We start from the raw sequence: 21431 nt of genomic DNA on the forward strand, positions 1-21431 counted from the left end.
CCAGCTCATCCTGCCTGAGTGATGGGATCCGGTCTGACTCAAGAGTATCCTGTCTTCTGCCAGCATCCAGGAAGCCAGCAAGGAGGATAAAAGCCTGAGCCTTCACAGCTCTTGACACACCCTGTTTACTCTTCCATTTCAGTGTTCTGGGTCATTTCTAATGGATGCACCCAAGCTACAGATTCTTTCAGTATAGTAACAGACCAAGACACCTAAAGAGCCTCTTGCTAGGACCCGAGTATGAAATCCCCGGAGTCACTTCCATCTTGGACCCCAGATGGAAGGCTCTACAAGGAAGCAATAGAAACTTTAGGGGGCGGGTCCTGGCTGGAGGAAGCAGGCTCCTGTGGGCACATCCTTGAGGGCTGTGTTGTTCCTGGCCCTCCTCTGTCTCCCTCTGCTTCCTGGCCACTGTGACTGAGCCCTGTCCTCATTGTGCTGGACAGAAACCTTTGAAGCCATCGGTCACACTCAACCTTCTCTTAAAGCCTGATGTCAGCAGCAAGAAAAGCTAGCCCAACCCCGTATCACTTTCCCAAGAGCTGCCTACTAAGTTGGCAGAGACCAAGACAATACTTGAGGGTATTAAAAACACGAAAATAAATAATGAAACTGAAAACACTTGCAATCACCTGGGAGAGAGGTTTTTATAAACAATATAAAATCGTCTTTATTTCAGCTTTCCATGATTACACAGACCTCCCTAAAGTAAACAAGGACAGTACGGAGCAAGATGTTTGGGTCCTGTCGTGCTTTTCTAAGCCGTGATCTGTAGCTCCACGTGGCACTGATTTTCCAAGGGGCAGAAACGGTCTTTGATCTTTCGAAACCACTTGTCTTCAAATTCTTTGGAGGATGAAATCACCAAGGCAGCCAGGGCTGCGGGGCCAACACACTTCACCTCTGAATGAACTTCGTCTTTTAGTTTTTCTGGGACAATATCTTCCCCCATAGCCTGGAATAAGAGAGGAGGGGGTGAGAGTAGCCCAGTTAAAGGGGCAGCAGACACAGACGGGAGACTATTTACCAGCTGTAAAGCCCTGCACACAAAACCCCCAGGGAGGCCCTCTGCCACACTGAGAAGGCCTGTTCCAAAGCTGCCGTCACAGGTGCCAACTGTTGTTCCCACTCTCACCCTCCCCGGTAATCAAACCCCTGCATCCTCTGGTGGCAGCTGGGCTCCTGGGAGCATTGAGTCAACCCTTTCACGCCAGACTGCTCTGTGGCAGTGCACCTGTGGGCTTCTCCCTCCTGGCCAGAGGCTGAGGCTGAAAAGGTAGGGGCAGAGCTGAGGGTATGGTGTGAATCTGGACCTGTCTCCTCCGTGTTCTCCCAACGAAGTCAAAGGCAGCAAAGAATCAAGCAACAAGACACTATGTACACCTCTCACTGACCTGGAGACCAAGCTTCCACAGCCAAGGCTCTCTAGGGCCTTAGCACACTACTGCTCCCTCCTGGTCACAATTGAACTGCAGGGACACACACTCAAACCCTGGATTCCGACCTAGTTTCTCTTTGATGAATGCACTCTCTAAGCGACCCTTTGGCGATGAAGTCCTGACAACCGCCACACTGTCCTGGCATGAGCGTTTACACAGCCTCCAGCAGGGGCGCTCACTGGACTGGGAACTGGAGACACTACCATAAGGCTCTGCCAACCTTGAGATCGCATGTGGCCATGAAAACCACAAGTGCAGCGAAAGAATGGCTCTTCGTAAACTACATGTTTGTGTGTGTGCACATGTGTGTGCATGTGTGTGGTGTATGCCTGCGTGTGCATGTGTGTGTGAGCATATGCACCCTTGCTTGTGCATGCCAAATCCAAGTAAAGAATTCTGCTGCCACCCTCGGCCTTCACTCCCTGGAAGCAGCCTCTCACTGAACCCCCTTCTCTGTTCCCCAATGCTAGACTTAATGCATTTGTAACCATGCTTGGTTTACGTGGGGATTCGAACTCAGGCCCTCCTGCTTGTGTTATAGCTCTTCTCTGCCAAGTCACCTAGCCCCAAATAACACATTTTGGATGTAATTGCCAATGAGATACTGTGTTTATTTATTACATTTATTTACTAATTCTGAGGGTTTTTATTACTTCAATGCCTCTGAAATCATGAGCTGATATGTCACATTGTAAATGGCATAATCTTTCTCTTCCAGTGGCTTACCATAATGATGTCTCTCACAAGTGACATCTCTTGGATTTGATGAAAGTCAGTTTTTATTTATTTAGAGACAGGGTCTCTCTATGTCGTCCTGGCTGGCCTCAAACTCACTCTGTAGACCAGACTAGTCCTGAACTCACAGAGATCCACCTGTCTCTGCCTCCCATATGCTGGGATTAAAGGAATGTAAAACCAGGCCTAGTCTTAAAACCAATATTGTTAGCCAGGCGTGGAGGCACACACCTTTAATCCCAGCACTTGGGGGGCAGAGACAAGTGAATCTCTGTGAGTTTGAGACCAGCCTGGTCTACAGTGAGTTCCAGGACAGTCAGGTCTACACAGAGAAACTCTATGTCTCAAAAAACCAAAAGCAAGAGGAGAGGAAAAAAAAGTCCAGCTTGAGTTCCTGTCCTGACGTCCTTTGGTGATGGACAGCGATATGGAAGTGTAAACCAAATAAACCCTGTCCTCCCCAAGATGCTTTGGTCATGGTGCTTCCTCACAGCCAGTCACCCTAAGACACCCACTCTCTAAATCTTATTTTAATAACTATTTTCAAAGAGAACACAGGCGATCGCATCCACTTAGCCTTCAATGACAGCACTTTCATTAAATTTGAACTTAGGGTTACAGTTACCATCTGCTACGGGAAGTGTATTGATTTCCTATCAATAGAAGCAAATTATAAAAGCCTCCATTTAGATTTGTGTGTGTTCACGTGGGTGCACACGTGTACACATGTACATGTGAAGAAGAGACGTCGACCTTGAGTGTCAGTCATCGGGCACCTCTGTCTGGGTTTTTAGACCACGTCTCTCACTTGGCCTAGAAGCCATATCGGGGCATTCTAGTTGGCAAGCTCCAAGGGTCCACCTGCCTCTGCCTCCCAGTAGGGCACCACCACACCCAAGTATTGTTTCTAATGTATATTCTGGGAATGAGATAGGAAGAATGAAAAGAGGAAGGGAAGGAGAGAAGGAAGAAAAGCCAGGCACGCGGACATGCATCTCTAGATCTAGATCTGACTGCTCCGGAGGCTGAGGCAGGAAGATCCCTGACCCCACAGTGTAGCCTGGACAGCACAGGTTGTCAGGTGACTTCACACAGCAACAAGAAGAGGAATAACACCTGGCAATGACAACAAAAAAACACGGTGTTTCTTAAAGGAACGATGTCAGATGCACACAGATGGGTCGCTCTCATGGGAGAAGCACTGATGTTGAGCTGAGGGCCAAGTGGACAGGTGTCCATAGCTACTTCTAACTAGCAGACAAGTGTCCATAGCTACTTCTAACTAGCAGACAAGTGTCCATAGCTACTTCTAACTAGCAGACAAGTGTCCATAGCTACTCTAACTAGCAGACAAGTGTCCATTGCTACTCTAACTAGCAGACAAGTGTCCATAGCTACTTCTAACTAGCAGACAAGTGTCCATAGCTACTTCTAACTAGCAGACAAGTGTCCATAGCTACTCTAACTAGCAGACAAGTGTCCATAGCTACTCTAACTAGCAGACAAGTGTCCATAGCTACTCTAACTAGCGGACAAGTGTCCATAGCTACTCTAACTAGCGGACAAGTGTCCATAGCTACTCTATAACTAGCGGACAAGTGTCCATAGCTACTCTATAACTAGCGGACAAGTGTCCATAGCTACTCTAACTAGCGGACAAGTGTCCATAGCTACTCTAACTAGCGGACAAGTGTCCATAGCTACTCTATAACTAGCGGACAAGTGTCCATAGCTACTTTTAACTAGCGGACAAGTGTCCATAGCTACTCTAACCAGCGGACAAGTGTCCATTGCTACTCTAACTAGCGGACAGGTGTCCATTGCTACTCTAACTAGTGGACAGGTGTCCATTGCCACTCTAACTAGCGGACAGGTGTTAGTTAACAGGAGTTAGTTAATAAGAAGCCTGAGCTAATAGACCAAACCGTGTTGAAATTAATATAGTTTCTGTGTGATTATCTGGGTCTGGGCAGCTGGGAAACAAGTGAGCAGTCTCCATTTACACTAATGAATGCTGGCAAGAACAAGAAAAGAGATACACAGCAGGGGAATGATAAAGGGCCACTTGGATGTCTCGGGCAACCCAAAGGCACAAAATGAAGGGAGAGAGAAGTCCTCCAGGAGGAGATGAGGTCTGGTCCTGCTCTGGTGTGGGAACAGCACAAGTCAGCACAAGGCTCTGCTCTGCATAGACCTGGGATACGCACCTCCTCCATCAACAGCAAAGCATCTGCAGGGAAGTTGAGCTTCTTCACTCTCTCTGCAATTTCCTGCTGAGTCCTCAGGTTCCTCTCCAAAGCAAATGACATTTGCTGAGATTGGGTGAGCTGAAGCAAGAGCCTGAAAAACCAGAAAGTCTCGGTGTGAGAGGCTCTGCCACAGGGCAGCAGGGAACACAAACTCCAACAGAGTCAGGCACTCAGCATCCCCGAGTCCCTAGACTTCAACTCTGAATAAGCTGCCTCCCTTTACATCTTATTCTAAAACAAAGGACTAGAACTCAAGGGGCTGGGGCAAATCTCAAGTCTGGGAAAGCAGAGTCTCCAGTGAGTCTTTGTCTCAAAAACAATAAGGAAAGCTGACAGGCAGGCAGGCAGCTGAAAACTGACTGAGAAAAGCTTTCTGTCCTGGGTCTGTTCCCAGATGCTGGCATCTCTGACTCCACAGAAACTGAACCCCAAGGACTACTTAGCTTCGCTGGCACACCTGAATACCAAAACAGGGCCCAACCTCTGACAACCACTTCACAACGGCCTTACTACGGATGTCCAGTGATCCTAACCTGGTCTCTTCAGAGCTCAACTCCCCATTCTCATGAGGAGCTCAGGCTGACGTCCCACAGGCACCAGGTTTCAGTACATCAAGCTGAAGTCACTCTTCCTTGGGCCCTGATCTACCCTGCCTACCCTTCTGTATGCTCCATCCCAACAAACAGCACCCAAGCCACCTCTGCACCACGGCACTCTTCGGAGTCTCCTCCTCCTCCTCACCCCCACGCTTCCCATATAGTCGCTGGCCGCCAAGTCCCTTCTGTTCTGTAATGACACTGTGTTCCACTGCTATTACCGCTGCACTAGTCCAGGTCAGATCCCATCACTGATGACCACTGCCTCTCCACTGCTGTCCAAAGTCCCAAATGGCTGTTTCCAGCCACCCTCACCCCCACAAATCACAGCTCTGATCACACCCCAATTTCAAGAACAGGACTAAATCTTGATGACACCTAAGCCAGGGTGGCAGCACATGGTTATGGCCTTTGCATTGGAAAGACTGAAGACGAAGGCATCCAAGTTCCAGGACGACCTTGGCTACACAGTGAGCAATGCCTCAAAATCAAGGAGCCAAAGGGTAAAGTCTTAAGGTAATAAAAGACCAAACACAATGAAAATGCTTAATAGCTAGCTTTCACCAACAGCTACCGCTCACCAACAGCTGCCGTTCACCAACAGCTGCCGCTCACCAACAGCTGCCGCTCACCAACAGCTGCCGCTCACCAACAGCTGCCGTTCACCAACAGCTGCCGCTCACCAACAGCTGCCGTTCACCAACAGCTGCCGTTCACCAACAGCTCACCAGTGTCTGCTTCTACGTCTGTGCTCACCAGCGCCTGATTCTTCACTGACAAATCACGGAGCTGGTCAAAGGCGTTCCTTCTTCCCTTTCTCTCAAATCCATATATTGTAAGGATCCAAAGTAGTTGGTGTCCCCAGAAGCTAGCACGGGAAGGCTCTGTGGCATGAACTAAGCACTAAGCACTGTGTGCTCATTATTAACACTGAGTGCAAGAGCAGACTTTCTTCAGATTTTTGCCAGACACAAACAAGAAAGCCCTTCTTTAGAAATGGCTTTCCCTCTTGAATGTGTGCATTTTAATTGTCCATCACAGACTTCGTTTCCAGTCTTAACACTCTATCTCAAGTAACAAGAGCTGCATGTTATTGCTTTTTGTTTCTTTCAGGACAGGGCACTGACCACTGGGCAGTGTTCTACCTCCTGCCTCTACCATCCCCCGACACTCCTGGGGTGGCATTGCCTGTTTTCCCTGTGCTGACTCCCACAGAAGTTCCCCCCCTTCTCACATCACATGGCACTGGGGTTTCCAATCTACAAGTGCAGGGGAAGTGACCGCTGCCTGAGTTCTTCAGAGGCCCAACCCGTCCTCCCTCACACCCCCAACTATGAGACTTTGTCTTGTTCAGTTGAGTCAGGGTCTCACTACATAGTTCAGGCTGGCTTTGAACTCATGATCCTCCTGGCTCAGGCTCCCAAGTGCTGGAATTCCAAGTCTATACCAATAGTATTATGAAATGTTTTAACATTTATTTGTGTGCTATTGTGGCTCAGTATTCATTTCCCCAACGGTTGAGCTTTCTTGTAATAACAGAACATTAGAAACTTCTTAATCACTGTAAACAGAGCAGTTATTACCATGGATGCCCAAGTATCTTTGGGGCATGTTAGTTCAGAGTGCTTCAGATATATGCCACAGATAGGTCATGTGGTAGCTTTATTTTTGGCTTTGGTTTTGGGGTAGATTTGTTTGTTTGTTTGTTTGAGACAGAGTCTTTCTACATAGCCCTAGATGTTCTGAAACTCTCGATATAGACCAGGCTGACCTCAAACTCACAGAGATCTACCTGTTTTCTGCCTCCCGAATGCTGTGATTAAAGGCAAGCACACCAGACTCCTGCTTGGTTTTGTTATTTTATTTTTGGAACCGCACACTCATTTCTAAGTGGCTGCACTGGTCTAAATTCTCGCCAGCCTTGTATGGGATTCCTCGTTCCCTACACACCAAGGATGCCAACCTTAAAAATTAACTTAAATAAACAAGTCTTTCCTCCCTTCAAACAAAACCCAGCCTTCCTCCAATCGCATCCCGTGTGCTGACGTGCTCTTTCTTGCTTACCTGGTGCGAATCAGAGAGGCGCATGCTTTCACCCGAGCCTCCACCCATGCTGCCTCTCTCCGCTGTGCCAGACAGTTCTGCGTATTCTTTGGAGCCTTTTCAGCCTTCTGGATAATACAGCCACTTGCTTCCATGGAAAATACTGCACTCTCAGGCAAGGTTGCTGGGAAACACAAAAGACGGCCTGTTCCAGAGTGCACAGTGGAGGAACCGATGGCTTTGTCACTTGAGGGGACACTTGTCTGTCCCCAAGATGATGTACACAGGTCTGGCCCTGGACTCAGGTACGCCTCTGCCAATCTCCACCAGCCCTGAGGGTCCAGAGGATGCAGGGAAATCAGTTTTTGTAGGCACAGAATCGTCTTCTCCAAGCTCTGCGAACTGGAAAAAACAGCCAAGTGGAGATAGAGCACCGTGGTGAGATGGTCCGTGTTGGTTGCTTTATTTTCCTGAGGAGAAGAAAAGGAAAAAAAACTCTTAACTACAAAATATTTTCATATAAAAACAAAAGCACCTAAAAGCCCAAGTTGTGTATACTATAAACCAGAAGCATTCTTAAGTGCTAAATGGGTAAAGTGACCTTAACACTTCCACAGACTTTGTGTTTCAAACCATAATCTAGGGCCAGCAAGAGGGCTCAGCAGATGGAGGCATCTGCAGCCAAATCTAACGAAATGAGCTTGATCCCTCAAACATACATGGTGGACTAAGCAAACAGACTCCACATGAAAGCTGTGGCTGGCTGGCAACGCGCACATGTGCACATGTAAACACACAAATATGAAACCATAAGCCTAGAAAATCATTCAGCAAATGGTCCCCAGAAACTCCTAGATACCTGTCCTAGGGTTTCTATTGCTGTGAAGAGACACCATGACCATGGAAACTCTTATAAAGGAAAACTTCCATTGGTGTTGGCTTGTAGTTCAGAGGTTTAGTCCATTATCGTCATAGTGGGTGACAGAGCGGCATGCAGGCAGACAGGTGCTGGAGAAGAAGCTGGAAGTTCTACATCTTGATCCGTAAACAGCAGAAGCAACTCTGTGTCATACTGAGCGTAGCTTAAGCATAGGAGACCTCAAAGCCCACTCCCACAGTGACATACTTCCTCCAACAGGGCCACACCCCTAACAGTGCCACTCCCTGTGGGGGCCATTTTCTTTCAAACCATCACAACACCCCAGTGCCATAATGCAGCAACATACGTGTAAGTGGCCTGACAATGTTCAACACCAAAAATATAAATGCCACGGATTGTTCAACTCTCACCATAGTCCTGCTCTGGTTATCTGGGGTCAGGCTGACGAGGGGTGAACCTGTGATGCTCAGTCACAGCACTCGGGGAGCATCTAAGGGCAGTTCTAGACCGCACTACTTCAGTGGGGCAGACCTCATGAGCTGGCTTCCTATATGGAGAAACGGGAAAAGAGAGCCTGCTAGCAATCTGTCCCACATTGCCTTGGCTGCCAGAAGAGGCTGTCACCTCAGTGACCCTCCATCATGTCACACTGCCTCACAGAGCCCTGTGACCACGGAGAGTGGACTCTGAAACCATGCGCTAAGCACATCTCTTCTGCTGAGTCCTGTCTGTTACAGGGATGAGGTCTGACGTGGATTTTCTTACTAGGTACTGGTCTAATGGTTTCATTTTAACATTTCAGGGTTTTTAAACCCCAAGGTAATTTCCTTTAGGATTTGAAGGAATCCCATCTGCATCTTTGACTTAGCTTGGGACTTCTTACTTAGGACAACTCTGAAGTTCTCAGCTTGTTACTGAACCCAAATGCCTTCCCTGCTGTCCCTGGCCACAGGAGGTTGCTCTGCTTCCTTCTGGCTTCCTTTCGAAGTCTCCTCAAGAGCCATCATCTCTCACCTAACCTGCCATACGGCAAATGCCCTGTGCGTTAGAGAAAAGGGTCCATGTTTTTCCAAGTTAGTCTGCAGAGAGCAGATGGCGGAGTGAAACTACCTTCAACCTGAGGTGAGATCTAAGGGAAGGCCAGCCTGTCCAGGTCACATTCCTGCACAGAACCAAACCGAGTGTCAGAGGCCAAACTATCCAGTCTGCAGCCCACAGGAACCACTACAGCAGGAAGTGGAAGCCGGCTGAATTCTAGGAGCACTCCTATGCCGAGAGGGAAGCCACGAAACAGACCTACCTAACTTATTTGGTGACACTAGCCTGCCTTTCTTTAACTACTTCTATTGCTTACGGTTTTCCCTTCCTTGAAAGGCCACTAAGAGCCCTGGGTTCAATTCTGAATTACGGTATACGTCTATCACAGATGTTACCTAACTGCTGAACAATGAATTCCAAAGTCAGGCTATGCCCTTCTGAGCTGGCTTAGTGTGTGAAGGGCCTGCTGCCAAGCCTGCATTCAACCCTGGAAATCCCACGGTGGAAAGATAGACTAACTCCACCAGCTGTCAACCCTGGAAATCCCACGATAGAAGGACAGACTAACTCCACCAGTTGTCTTCCGACCTCCGCATATGCTAAGGCATATGTGTCCCCACCACTCCTAAGAGAATAAACAACATGTAAAAACAGTATTCTAATTATGCCTCTTATTTTATTTCTAGTAAGAACATGTCTGGATGATATCCAGCAAGTGCTCCTCTCCTTCAGCTCCTGTCTATAATGTACTCTATTACTCAAGCTACGTTGCCACTGGGAAGGCAGGTGTATGTTAGTGTGAAGTAGGTACCACACACAGCCGTGATCCCACCTCTTCCCTGCTTTTTTTAAACAGGGTATATATGTATATATGTAGCCTAGACTGACTGGCCTTGAAATTGTGATGCTCCTGGCACAGCCTTCTGAGTGCTGCAATTACAGGCACACATCAGTATTCTGGGCTCTAAACTCTGATTCAGATAGCATGGTTAATAAAGTCTACTGGTGTGGTAATTTGAATATAATTGGCCCCCATAATCCCAAAGGGAGTGGTACTATTAGGAAGTGTGGCCTTGCTGGAGGAAGTGTGTCATGCAGAGGCGGGCTTTGAAGTCTCTTCTGCTCGAGCTTTGCTCAGTATGACCCTCAGACCACCTCCTGTTGCCTGTAAGATGGAGGACTCTCAGCTACTTCTCCAGCACCATGTCCGCCTGCATGCTGCCATGCTCCCAGCCATGATGATAATGGACTGAACCTCTGAACTGAAAACAAGCCACCCAATGAAATGTTTTCTTTTACAAGAGGAAAACATTTGCCATGGTCATGGTGTCTCTTCAGAGCAATAGAAACCCTAAGACAACTGGTATGCTAAACTAATAAATAAGGGATTGATGGCATAGTAGGTATGTCCCTATTTGGATGTTAAATTCCATCTGAATGTGTTTCAGGGATTAGAACTTGAACAATGGAACTAGAGACGATTCAGAGGTTAAGAGCTCTTGTTGCTCTTGCAGAGGACCCAGGTTTGGTTCCCAGCACCCACACTGAGTAGCTGTACTCCAGCTCCAGGGGGATCCAGTGTCTCTAGGCTCCTCAGGACCTGCACCCCATGTCCATACCCACACTTGAACTCCAACACATATATACACATAATTAAAATTTAAAATATATCTTTGAAAAAAATCTAAAAAACAACTCACACATAATCCTACCACTCTGAGTATATATTCCTCATAAAAATAAAACTTTCTAAAAAGAAGATTTCTAAGCAATAATTCTCATCTTAGCACAGGATGAATATTCCAAGCACATCTATCACTGAAGCTCTGAGCTTCAGGTCAATAACGACACTGCTGATAGTTTCTTTCTGTAATCCCAGCCCTCGATTCTGCCTTTAGCAGGAAGTTTGTTTTTCAGGGAGTTTGTTTTCCTGTCCCTGGCACAGGAAATTGTGAGAACAAGCGATGGAGCCACTCACCAAGTTTGCAGCAATCTCCAGTGCTTCCTGGTGTCTCCCCAGGTGAGCCAGACACCGAGCCTGGCCTTCCTGGACATCCCTTTTCATGGCAAAATTGGTAGATGGCAACTGTTCAGAGATGCTGGAGTATTCCCGCAGTGCTTTCTGGCAATTATTAGAAGAAAGAAGGGAAGGCATAAAGAGGGTAGGGAAAGAATCTAGTGCAGAGATGGCCGTTCCCTCTGCAGAAAGTATTATAATTGACCCCTCCAGTGACCTACGGGAGACCTAACTGTTTCAACCAGGACTATTAATGTTTTTCTAAAAGGCACAGACAGAATGGCTGTGGGACATAATGTCTACAACTATGGTAAGTATCACAATATTAGAGCTAGTACATTCTAGAGGCAAACAGAATAGGTGTTGAGTCCTGGATTTACTGGGACATGTGTGTGTGTATGTGTGTGTGTGTGTGTATTATGAACGTGAACTCACAGGGATCCACCTGCCTCTGCCTCTACCTCCCAAGCATTGTGATTGAAGGCATATGCCAGAAGGCCCAGCTATTTACCTTATTAATATTTGCACAAATATGAAATGGGACATATATGTGAAGCACTCTGGAATCCAATTGTTCATTCGTCCCTTTTCCTGCACATTCTGGGTATTTTGTCCCTGTGACATATTAAGAGAGTCACACGAGTCCATATAAAGCCTGGGGAAGCAGACCTATAGGAACTCCCAAAATATTTGGTTGGAATTATAAAAAAAAAAAAAAAAAAAAAAAAAAAAAAAAAAAAAAAAAAAAAAAAAACAGAACATAGTATGGACCCCATAGAAAAGACCAAGACTTAGGCTTCTAAGGTCATCTAGAGGTATCACGGAAGACTAACTCCATCTCCACGGAGCACACCCCGACCGTGGCGCACGCTGTTCGCTACATGTGCCATTCAATAGAACACGCACCCATCGCAAGCACGGTAGTCTGACACGTGTTGACTCCCACCTCGTATTCCCGTCGTCGGTAGGCCAGGTCCCCTCTAAATTTCTTGAGAGTGAGAACTTCGGAACCATCTCTGCTTTCCATGTCTCCATTAAACCACTAGAAATCAAGAAGATGGCGATTACGAGGAAGAGCAAAGCTAGGCTTTTCCACTTCGCGACCAAAAGCAACTCCCATAATACAACTATTTAACTGCCAAGGACAGATTGCTTCAGGATGAGACTCAAGAGAAGACAGTGGACACAGAGTGGCTGTATTCTATTTGGGTTTTGAACAGGGTATCATTATCTGCACCCCAAGTGCTGAGATTTACAGACATGACCACACAGACCAAATGACAGGCAGTTGTATGTGTAGTACATGTGTGGGTACAGGTGTGTATATGCTGTGCCCGGGTGGTGGAAGGGCCAGAAATCAATGTGATTTGTCTTTCTCCATCAGTCTCTCTCTTATTATTTCAAGACAGGGTCTCTCACTGAACCTGGAGACTGCCATTTGGCTGGACTGGCTGCCAGCAAGCCCTAGGATGCTCCTGTCTCCACTTTCCAGGGCCGGTTGCCATACTCAGTTTTTCACACGGGTGCTTGGGTCTGCAGGCTTCGTTATCAAACGCTACCCACTACCCACTGAGACCCCCCAACACAGCCACCAGTGACAATCTTAATGATAGCCTGACTTTTTAAAAACATTTTTTAATTTATTATATATGTGAGGTCAGATCCATGCCATGGTGCACATGTGGAGGTCAGGACACTCTTTGCTGAAGTCGGTTCTCTCCTTCTACCGTGTGGGTTCTGGTGACAGAAGTTGGGAGAAAAGAAAAAAGAAAGAAAAGAAAAAAAAGCACACACATTTTCAACCACATCCTGTATGGTGGCAAGGACTTTTAAAGTGTTATCTGGGGCTGGAGAGATGGCTCAGCCGTTAAAGACTAGGCTCACAACCAAAAATATAAAGTGTTATCTGTTTTCTTTTAGAGTAAGGAAATGAAAAGGGACTGGCAATCCTGTGCACAAGCCACACGAGACCATGGTTATGGCGGCGGTGCTGTGGTGAAAAACGCCACACTGGCACACAGAGAATCCAAGCAAAGGCAAGGAGGGTCTGGGCACCCCAGACAGACTCAGGAGAATCTCAAGACAGGCCTCTAAGAACGCTTCCCTCTTCTGGTTTAAACCCCCTGCATACAAAGTGAGACTGAGATTTAACACCCAGAGAAAGAACACACACACACACACACACACACACACACACACACACACACACACACAAGTTGAAAAGCATTCTGTATGCCCAGAGAAGCGTCTCCTACTCCATTTTACAACAAAACGCGCTGAGGCTGAAGAAAGTATGTCTCTAAATTCTGTTGGCTCAAATGTAGTTAGCACGTTCTGATGGCTTGGCTGTATTTCTAAAACACTTCACTAAGTACCAAGACTCATCACAAGCTTGCTAAATTAGTTTCTCTCCTTCTCCCGAGTCATCGCGGTAGGGAAAACTTGGTTCTGTTCTTCAAACCGTGTCAGTCAAGACTAGATATCTGAGCCGCAGTTAGCTTAGGCACTCAGAAGCTATCTAGTCCCATACTAGCCAGTCCCAACTTCTTAACAATAATATATAAACCTCCATCCAATTTTCATTATCCTACTAGGAAACGATGGAACAAAACCGGCTTTAAATTATTTTATTTTTCCAGGCAGCCAGCTGGCCTGCAAGAAGGCGCAGTTTAATCACCTGGGCGGGGCTGGGGGCAGTGAGCTGGTGTGTAGCACTAGCCGGGGCCGGCCAGCGGGACGTAATGGCCATGGGAGGGGGAGAAAGGGGGGTAAAGTAGGGAGGCGCCGAAACCACGAGGCAGGGAGAGTGAGGCGGCCGTGCTTACAAGCCCCGGCTCCAGGGCGGCTAGACAGTGACGGTGGCTGGCCTCGCCGCAGACAGGCTCCGGTGCGGGGCGGCAGGAGGCCAGCCGTCTCACCTGCGGCTCGCAGAGCTTGGCGCCGTAGGGCGCGGGCGGCTCGGGCCGCCGCTCCGGCCTCTGCTCGAACACTGAGTCCTCAAATTCGACGCCGAGCACCCAGCACCCGGCCTCCATCGCGTGTGCACGCAGTCAGGCCCGGGAAGGAGGTGACACCTAAAAACGGCTCCCAGCCCCCAGCCTCCAAAACGCAACGCTGCAGCCAGACTAGCTGGTGCCTAGAGCGGTGCGAGCGCGCAGTCCTCCCGGAAGCGGTGGGCTGTCAGCCGGAGCGTAGAATTCTGGGAGTAGTAGTCTTCAGCGGCCGCGCTTAGAGTTGTTGCTAGCCCAAACTGGAGCAGAAATTATTGCCGGACTCTCGGATTTCTTGTAGCTCACAACAAAGGCTTTGACTTCTCAGTGTCAGGAGCTGGATAGAGTACTCTTTCCCTGCGTACCTCGAAAAGTCGGGGTCCCTAGGGAGCCGGTTAACTTCTTAAGGGCCAGTTTTAAACACTGGCAGTATTCTCATTGGGTTACCCGGCCCCCCATTTTATTTTGCATTTTCTGTCTTCTTCCAATAACAACTGGGAGAAAGGCAGTAATTCCTGTTTTGTCAACGAAAATATTGGGCTTGAAGAGATCATGTAAACTAGCTGGAAAAGCCCTGTGTCTGTAGAGATCAGAACTACTCACGTGTTTATAAAAAAATTAGACATGGAAATTTAGACTCAATCAGACTAGCAGAATTTTGAGACTTTCACGAAATATCTTGAGTCTCGAAAGTAAAGGCTGTGGACAAAACACTAATGCAGAGCTAGTTATGAAGCTTTTTTGTTTTTCCTCGTTCTTGATCTTCTTCCACCATTTGTCTTGCAGGGTTCTTTCTCTTATGGGCAACCTAAGCCACTTCCTTCAGTTTCGAAATCCATCTCCTCATAACAGACAATGTGGAACCTAGCTTCGTATTCAACAGCCTCATTGGAAGACTCCACTTAGGCAGCCTCCAGGCGGTAGCTACTGATGGAGATTCATCCAGGGGAAGTCCATTTTTAACAGCTAGTGGGGGGAGGGGTGTTATTTTGTTTTCTCATTAGAAATGCAGTACTCCATATTAAGAAAAATTTGAATTTGGATACTGTAGAAAAATAAAATAAAATAAATCCATAATACTATCACCAAGGGGGAAAATGAGATCCTAAAAAGGAGAGAGATTTGCCCTAATTCTGGTATGCATCTTAGAAGGCAATACACAGTACTGAAGGCTGCAAGAGCCTCGTATGTCTGGCTTCACGATCCTTGTCTCACTAGCTGTTCAGCCCAGTATGTGAAATGGGTATTGATTAAAATAAGGCTCATAAAGCTTGTCAGGTGGCCAGAGAGTAACATGTATTCATTCAAAAATCCCCGCTTCAGGAGAGCCTAAAAGCAGAGCAAAAAAGGCAAGGGGATTTCTTCTAGTCTTTTCTTTATGAAAGCTGTTTGCTCTCAGAATTTCTTCCCTCCTGCTCTGAAGCCAGCTAGCTCTAGCCTCCTGCCCAGCAACTAACTGAGCTAGAGCTTGTGCTGAGAAGGCAGCAAGTTGTTTTAGGGCTGCATGTGGGTGATAGTTGCTGTGGTGTGGTGAATATATATTGTTCTCACTGGTTGATAAAGATGCTTCAGTGTATGGCAAGGCAGGATAGAGCCAGGAGGGAAATCCAAGCAGAGACACAGGAGAAGGGCAGAGTCTGAGAGAAGCAAGACATGTAGAAAATGAGTTAAAGCCAGAGGCCACAGGGAGATACACAGATCAACAGAAATGGGTTCATTTAAATGTTAGAGCTAACTAGTAATAAGCCTGAGCCATTGGCCAAGCATTTATAATTACTATTAAGTCTCTAAGTGGTTATTTGGGAACTGGCAGATGGGAGAGAAGCCTCGAGTTACAAATAGCTCCCAGTTTAAAGAGAGAGAAACCTGTGATTCCAGATACTTCTCTGCCCTTTGGACTCAAGATTTCTGAGCTCAGTAGTTTCCAACTTTTTGTCACAAAGAACCTTCTTGGCTACTTAACTCCCACAGCAATGGCAGATTTGTATACAAAATAAAGCTATGCTTATGGACTAATAATTGCTTCCCTTTCTTTTGAAAAACTAAACCCAAATCCTACCTAACAGCCAGACCAAGCTTCTACCCAGTTTGAGTCTACCAGCATTGCCTTGGTGTATGATAGAATTCCAGTTGAAAGTGAGAATGTAGTTGTTAGGACCCTGAGAAGCCTGACAGACAGCAAACTAGTTAGAATTAGGAATTTTCTAACAATACAGTTTGAGTCTCCTATTGCAGTTTGTTGCAAGATATTTGATTATACTATGTAAAGATATGTCACTGTGATTGGTCTAATAGAAAGCTAAATGATTGGTTAATGAAAAAGCTAAATGACCAATAAGAAGGCAGGAGGTATAGGTGCAACTTCTAGATAGAGAGAGCTCTGGGAGGAAGAAAGGCGGAGTCACCAGCCAGACACAGAGGAAGCAGGACATGTATAAGGAGAAAAGCTAGGAGCCATGTAGCAGCACTTAGATCAATAGAAATGAGTTAATTTAAGTTTTAAGAGCTGGTTAGAAACAAGTCTAAGCTAAGGCTGAGCTTTCATAATTAATAATAAGTCTCTATGTCATTATTTGGGAGCTGGCTGGTGGGACAGAGAAAAACTTGCTACAGCAGTTGAGGAGCCAGGGTCTGGGAATCTGAGTTGCAAAACACTGCCTCACATGGTGTTATTCTTCTGGCTCTTTAAGGGCAAGCCACGCCCACTCCCAGTGGTTTCCCCCCCCCCACTCCTCTCGCCGCCATCTTGAATCTCTTCCTTCCTGTCCCTTGGCGTGTGCACACGTGTCTCTCTGTCTCTCTGTCTCTCTGTCTCTGTCTCTCTCTCTCTGTCTCTCCTTTCTCTTCTCTCCCTCTCCCTCCCCCTCCCTCTCTCTCTCTCTCTGTTCTCCCCTTCTGCCTTTCCCCTCCATAACCCCCATAACACCCTGAATAAACATTTAACATGTTGTGCATGTTGTGTCTGTCCATGTCTCTGTCTTCTGTCCCCCCTCCCCCCCCACCCCGCAAGCCGCACCAGGGATCTGCCCCGGGGATCTTGGGCGACCCACAAGTCTCTGCCTTGGGACTGGCTGCTCCCAGAGTCCACTACCTGCCTATAGCTGCCGCCTGGGACTTTATAGCATTTTTAAAAGGACAACACATGGTAAGCCCAAGATGGTAAACCACTAAAGCAAGAGGGTATCAGACACTGTAAGAGTTAAATTTATGTATGTCCCAACCATAAAATTATTTTCAGTCATACTTCATAACTGTAGTCTTGCAACTGTTATGAATCATAATGTAAATATTTTTGGAGATACTGGCTTGTCAGAGGGGTTGAGGCCCACAGGTTGAGAATCACTAGGTTAGGGAGTAAACAGGATTTCTACAACTATCAAACTGAGTGGTTATGATTTTAAAAAACTGTTCCTACAGCTTAATAGCTATAAAAATCTTATTTTTGATTGAGGTGCCTTTGAGTTGCCCATCACAAGGCAGCTGCCCCATTTTCAGGCAACACTTTGCCCTATTATCTCCCCCATTGTGGCATTCCATGCACTGTAGACAGTGGGAAGTCTACTGTCTTTCTTCACCCTTGGAAACGGTAGCTCCCATATAAGGCCTTGGCCAGAGCAGTTTAATCAATGCCTGCTAAACGGATGGGTGATTGCAAAGGAAGAGCAGTAAGGAAGGCAGGAAAAGTCTTCTCACCTGTGGCTCTCGTGATGGTGTCCTGCCAGTGTTTCCCTGTAAAAGTGTTCCCCAGTCTAGACCACGAGTCTACCCTGCCTGCACCCCATGACCTTAAGTGAGCTCTGCTCTCCAGCCTTCTGTTCTCAATAGGCCTACCACAGTCAACCCTCAGTCTTTCCCTTCTCTTGCAACCCTCCTTATCCTAAGCGGACACCAGCTCACTATTTCCTTTATTAGGAAGCCACCCCGTTAAAAGTCCAGAAAAGAAGCCCTTCAATAATATAACCAATTAATATTTGACAAGGGTGCAAAGTTCATTCAATGGCGGAAAACGGTCGCTTCAACAGACAGTTCTAAGACAACTAGATTATCATTTGCAAAAGAAATAAGTTAGAAATAGCAAAGCAAACTGGATCTCTATATGTACAAGAATTAGATTCATAACTCACTCTGCAGGCATGCACACACTCACAGACACACACAAATTCAAATGTATCAAACCTTAATTTGGAGGAAGGAGATGGCTCAGCTGGTAAAATGGTTTTGAAACATGAGTACCTAAGTTTGTCCTCCAGCACTAGGTTAAATAAATATTTTTATTTAATTTTTAAAAAGTAACCGGGTACAGTGACACTAGCTTGATATCACAGCACTGGGGAGGCAAAGTTAGACGGGATCCAGGGCCTTGCTGGCCAGCCAATTTAGACCAATTATTGAACTTGAGGTTCAGTAAGACCCCTCTCAAAAGATAAGCTGGAGGGCTGGCAAGAATGCATAAGTACAGGCACTTGCTACCAAACCTGACCTGAGTTCAATCCCCAGGACCCACATGGTGGAAAGAGAGAATCGATGCCTGCAAGTTGTCCTTTGACTTACACGAGTGTGCTGCAGTTTATGCATTCATGAGCAAATTAAATATGTAGGAAATACTAAAATAAAAGTGTTTAATGTGGAGCGTGATGGAGGAAGACATCCCCACACACAAACACACACATGAACAAATACACACAACAAATCTAAAACTCTGAGACTGAAGAGAGACAACTTCAAGATAGACAAACTTTCTGGAAAGCACACCAGTTTCAGCCAGGGATGGCGGTCCACACCTTTAATCCCAGCACTCAGGAGGCAGAGGCAAGTGGATCTCTGTAAATTCAATGCCAGCCTGGTCTACAAAGTGAGTTAGGGCAACCAGGACTCTTACAGAGAAGCCCTGTCCCAAAAACCAACCAAACAAACAAACAAAAGAACTCTATTATCAAAGGATGTAAAGGATGTATAATCTCAAGAACTGATGGGCTTACATGAAGATCAAAAGCAGCGGCAGGGCACAAGAAAACCATCAGAACAAGAGACAGCCTACAGAATAGGAGAAAATCTTTGCAAAGCATACACCTGACAGAGAATTGATAACTAGAATCTATAGATTCCAAAAGCTAAACAAACAACATATTTAATCATCAGATAAGTGTAAATAAAAACATTGGGACTCCATTTCATCTCTGCTGAAAAGGCTATCATCAATAAAACAACAGGGACTGAATAGATGGGTCAGTGGTTAGGATCACTGGCTACTCTTACGGAGAACCTGGGTTTGATTCCCAGCACTCAAACCACAGAAGACAACTGTCTATAATTCCAGTTCCAGGCCATTGGCCTCCAGGGGCACCAGACACTGGCGTGGTGCATTTACATAGATGCAGGCAAAATACGCCTGTATTTGTTTATTTATTGTTTTGCTTTTCATGACAGGGCTTCTCTGCATAGCCCTTTCTGTCCTGGAACTTGATTTATAGACCAGCTGACCTCCAACTCAGAGATCTGCCTGCCTTTGTTCCTGAGTGCTGGGATTAAATGTGTGCACCACCAAGCCGAGTTCATCCACACATAAGAAGAAAAGGAGGAGGAAGAGGAAGAGAGGAGGAGCAGGAGGAGGAGGAGGAAGAAGAGGAGGAGGAGGAAGAAGAAGAAGAGAAAGAAGAAGAAGAAAAGAAAAGAAGAAGAAGAAGAAGAAGAAGAAGAAGAAGAAGAAGAAGAAGAAGAAGAAGAAGAAGAAGAAGAAGAAGAAGAAGAAGAAGAAGAAGAAGAAGAAGAAGAAGAAGAAGAAGAAGAAGAAGAAGAAGAAGAAGAAGAATTGAGGAAGATGCCTGAGGTATACACACAAACAATTTTTTGAAAGAAAGAACAACAAACGCTTGTGAGGTCATGGGGAAAGAGACCCTTTCTACACTGCTAGTGGGAATACAAATCGGTGCAGTCAATATGGAAATCATTGGGGAAGTTCCTTACAAAGCCGAACCGTACGGTCTGCTAGATGGCTTAGCGGGTAGAAGTGTGGGCTGTGCACAGGGGACTGACAACCCAAGGTTGTTCCTAATTCCACAAAGTGGCAGCGAAGAACAACTCCTAAGAGTTGTCCTCTTACCTCTACACATGCATGCCATGGCACACACACACCTGCACTTACATGCGCATGCATGTGCGTGCACGCGCGCACGCACATGTGCACACACACACACACACACAAAGGGAGGGGAGATGGAGAAGTGGGGGTAAAGATATATTAACTGCCATAAACCATTCCTGGGTATACCCAGAGAAATCTAAGTTAGCATACCACAGAACACCATGTTTATTGCTGTTCCATTCACAACAGCCAAGTTATGCAACCAGCCTGGATGGCTACTAACAGATGAACCATTAAAAATGTGACATATATACTCAGTTGCAGGGAAGAATAAAATTCTGTCATTTTCAGGAAAATAAGTAGAACTGGAGATCTTCATGTTAGGCAAAACAAGCTAGACTCAAACTAATACTGCACGTTTCTCTCATAACCAGAATCTAGCTTTAAACACAAATACATATATGGCATGAAAGTGGGAGGGGCCTCAAGTGGGAAAGAGGAGATCTAAAAGGAGAGGAAAGAGAACAAGATAGGATAAGGAGGGAACACAAAATATCATAGATTGTCTCTGATGTGAAATAAAGATTTAAATATACATGTGACATGAAAAGAGAAAAAGGATTGTGTGTGGGGAGAGGTCCAGCAAGAAGTGGGGAAGAATATGAGTGGTGGACAAATATGAGCAAGGTATAATGATAGATACATATGGAAATGTCACAATAGGGCCAGCAAGATGGTTCAACTGGAGGCGGTGCTTGCTGCCAAGCCTGATGACTGGAGTTTGACCCAAGGGACCTACAGATCGGAAGGAGAGAACTGGTTCCTGAAGGTGTCCTCTGACTGCTATACATGCACCAATGTGTGCACTAGATAAACAAATAAATGAATAAAAGTGTCATAATTAAAGCCATTGTTTTATATGCTATAATTTTTTTTTTTTTTGGTTTTTCGAGACAGGGTTTCACTGTAGTTTTAGAGCCTGTCCTGGAACTAGCTCTTGTAGACCAGACTGGCCTCGAACTTGCAGAGATCCGCCTGCCTCTGCCTCCCAAGTGCTGGGATTAAAGGCGTGCGCCACCACCGCCCGGCTATATGCTATAATTTTAAAAGAGAAAATGATTTTAAAAAAGAATGGAGTTGGACACCTTACTCCATAACATATACAAAACTAACTAGGAATGGTTTAAGAACCTAAATACAAGACCCAAAATCATAAAACACTTAAGAAATAGTATATGGATTGATATTGGCTTTTAAGCATGATGCTAAAAGCATAAACAATAATAAGAAATTGAAAATGAGACTCACAAAAAATTTAAATTTGTGTATTACCAATAAAATAAAAATACAACCCAACACAAA

At 46.0% G+C, this 21431-nt stretch overlaps 1 protein-coding gene across 3 annotated transcripts; it reads right to left on the minus strand.

Moving 5' to 3' along the window:
- Positions 1-628: 628 nt before the first annotated feature.
- Positions 629-18209, minus strand: LOC119822438 (uncharacterized protein C8orf76 homolog). Of its 3 annotated transcripts, none has more exons than XM_038341755.1 (6): positions 18164-18209; positions 11944-12039; positions 10959-11102; positions 7084-7532; positions 4382-4514; positions 629-955 (listed from the first exon to the last, which is right to left on the minus strand). In XM_038341755.1, the coding sequence occupies exons 2-6, from the start codon at positions 12022-12024 to the stop codon at positions 758-760; spliced, it is 1005 nt and encodes a 334-aa protein (XP_038197683.1). In that variant the 5' UTR covers positions 12025-12039; positions 18164-18209; the 3' UTR covers positions 629-757. The 3 variants fall into 3 exon arrangements, with proteins under 3 accessions (XP_038197683.1, XP_038197684.1, XP_038197682.1); XM_038341756.2 differs by lacking the exon at positions 18164-18209 and adding an exon at positions 17681-17848; XM_038341754.1 differs by lacking the exon at positions 18164-18209 and adding an exon at positions 13916-14175.
- Positions 18210-21431: the final 3222 nt, after the last annotated feature.

This window comes from Arvicola amphibius, chromosome 9 (genome assembly GCF_903992535.2).
Source record: "Arvicola amphibius chromosome 9, mArvAmp1.2, whole genome shotgun sequence".
NCBI lineage: Eukaryota > Metazoa > Chordata > Mammalia > Rodentia > Cricetidae > Arvicola > Arvicola amphibius.

What these genes read in the sequence shown, in the direction of transcription:
- LOC119822438 (XM_038341754.1), bottom strand. Translation starts at nt 14,032, where the DNA reads ATGGAGGCCGGGTGCTGGGTGCTCGGCGTCGAATTTGAGGACTCAGTG. An exon ending in ACCGACGACGGGAATACGAG is followed by an intron (nt 11,103 to 11,943) that starts GTGGGAGTCAAC and finishes AATAATTGCCAG; the next exon opens with AAAGCACTGCGGGAATACTC. An exon ending in GCCTCTCTGATTCGCACCAG is followed by an intron (nt 4,515 to 7,083) that starts GTAAGCAAGAAA and finishes CTGGTTTTTCAG; the next exon opens with GCTCTTGCTTCAGCTCACCC.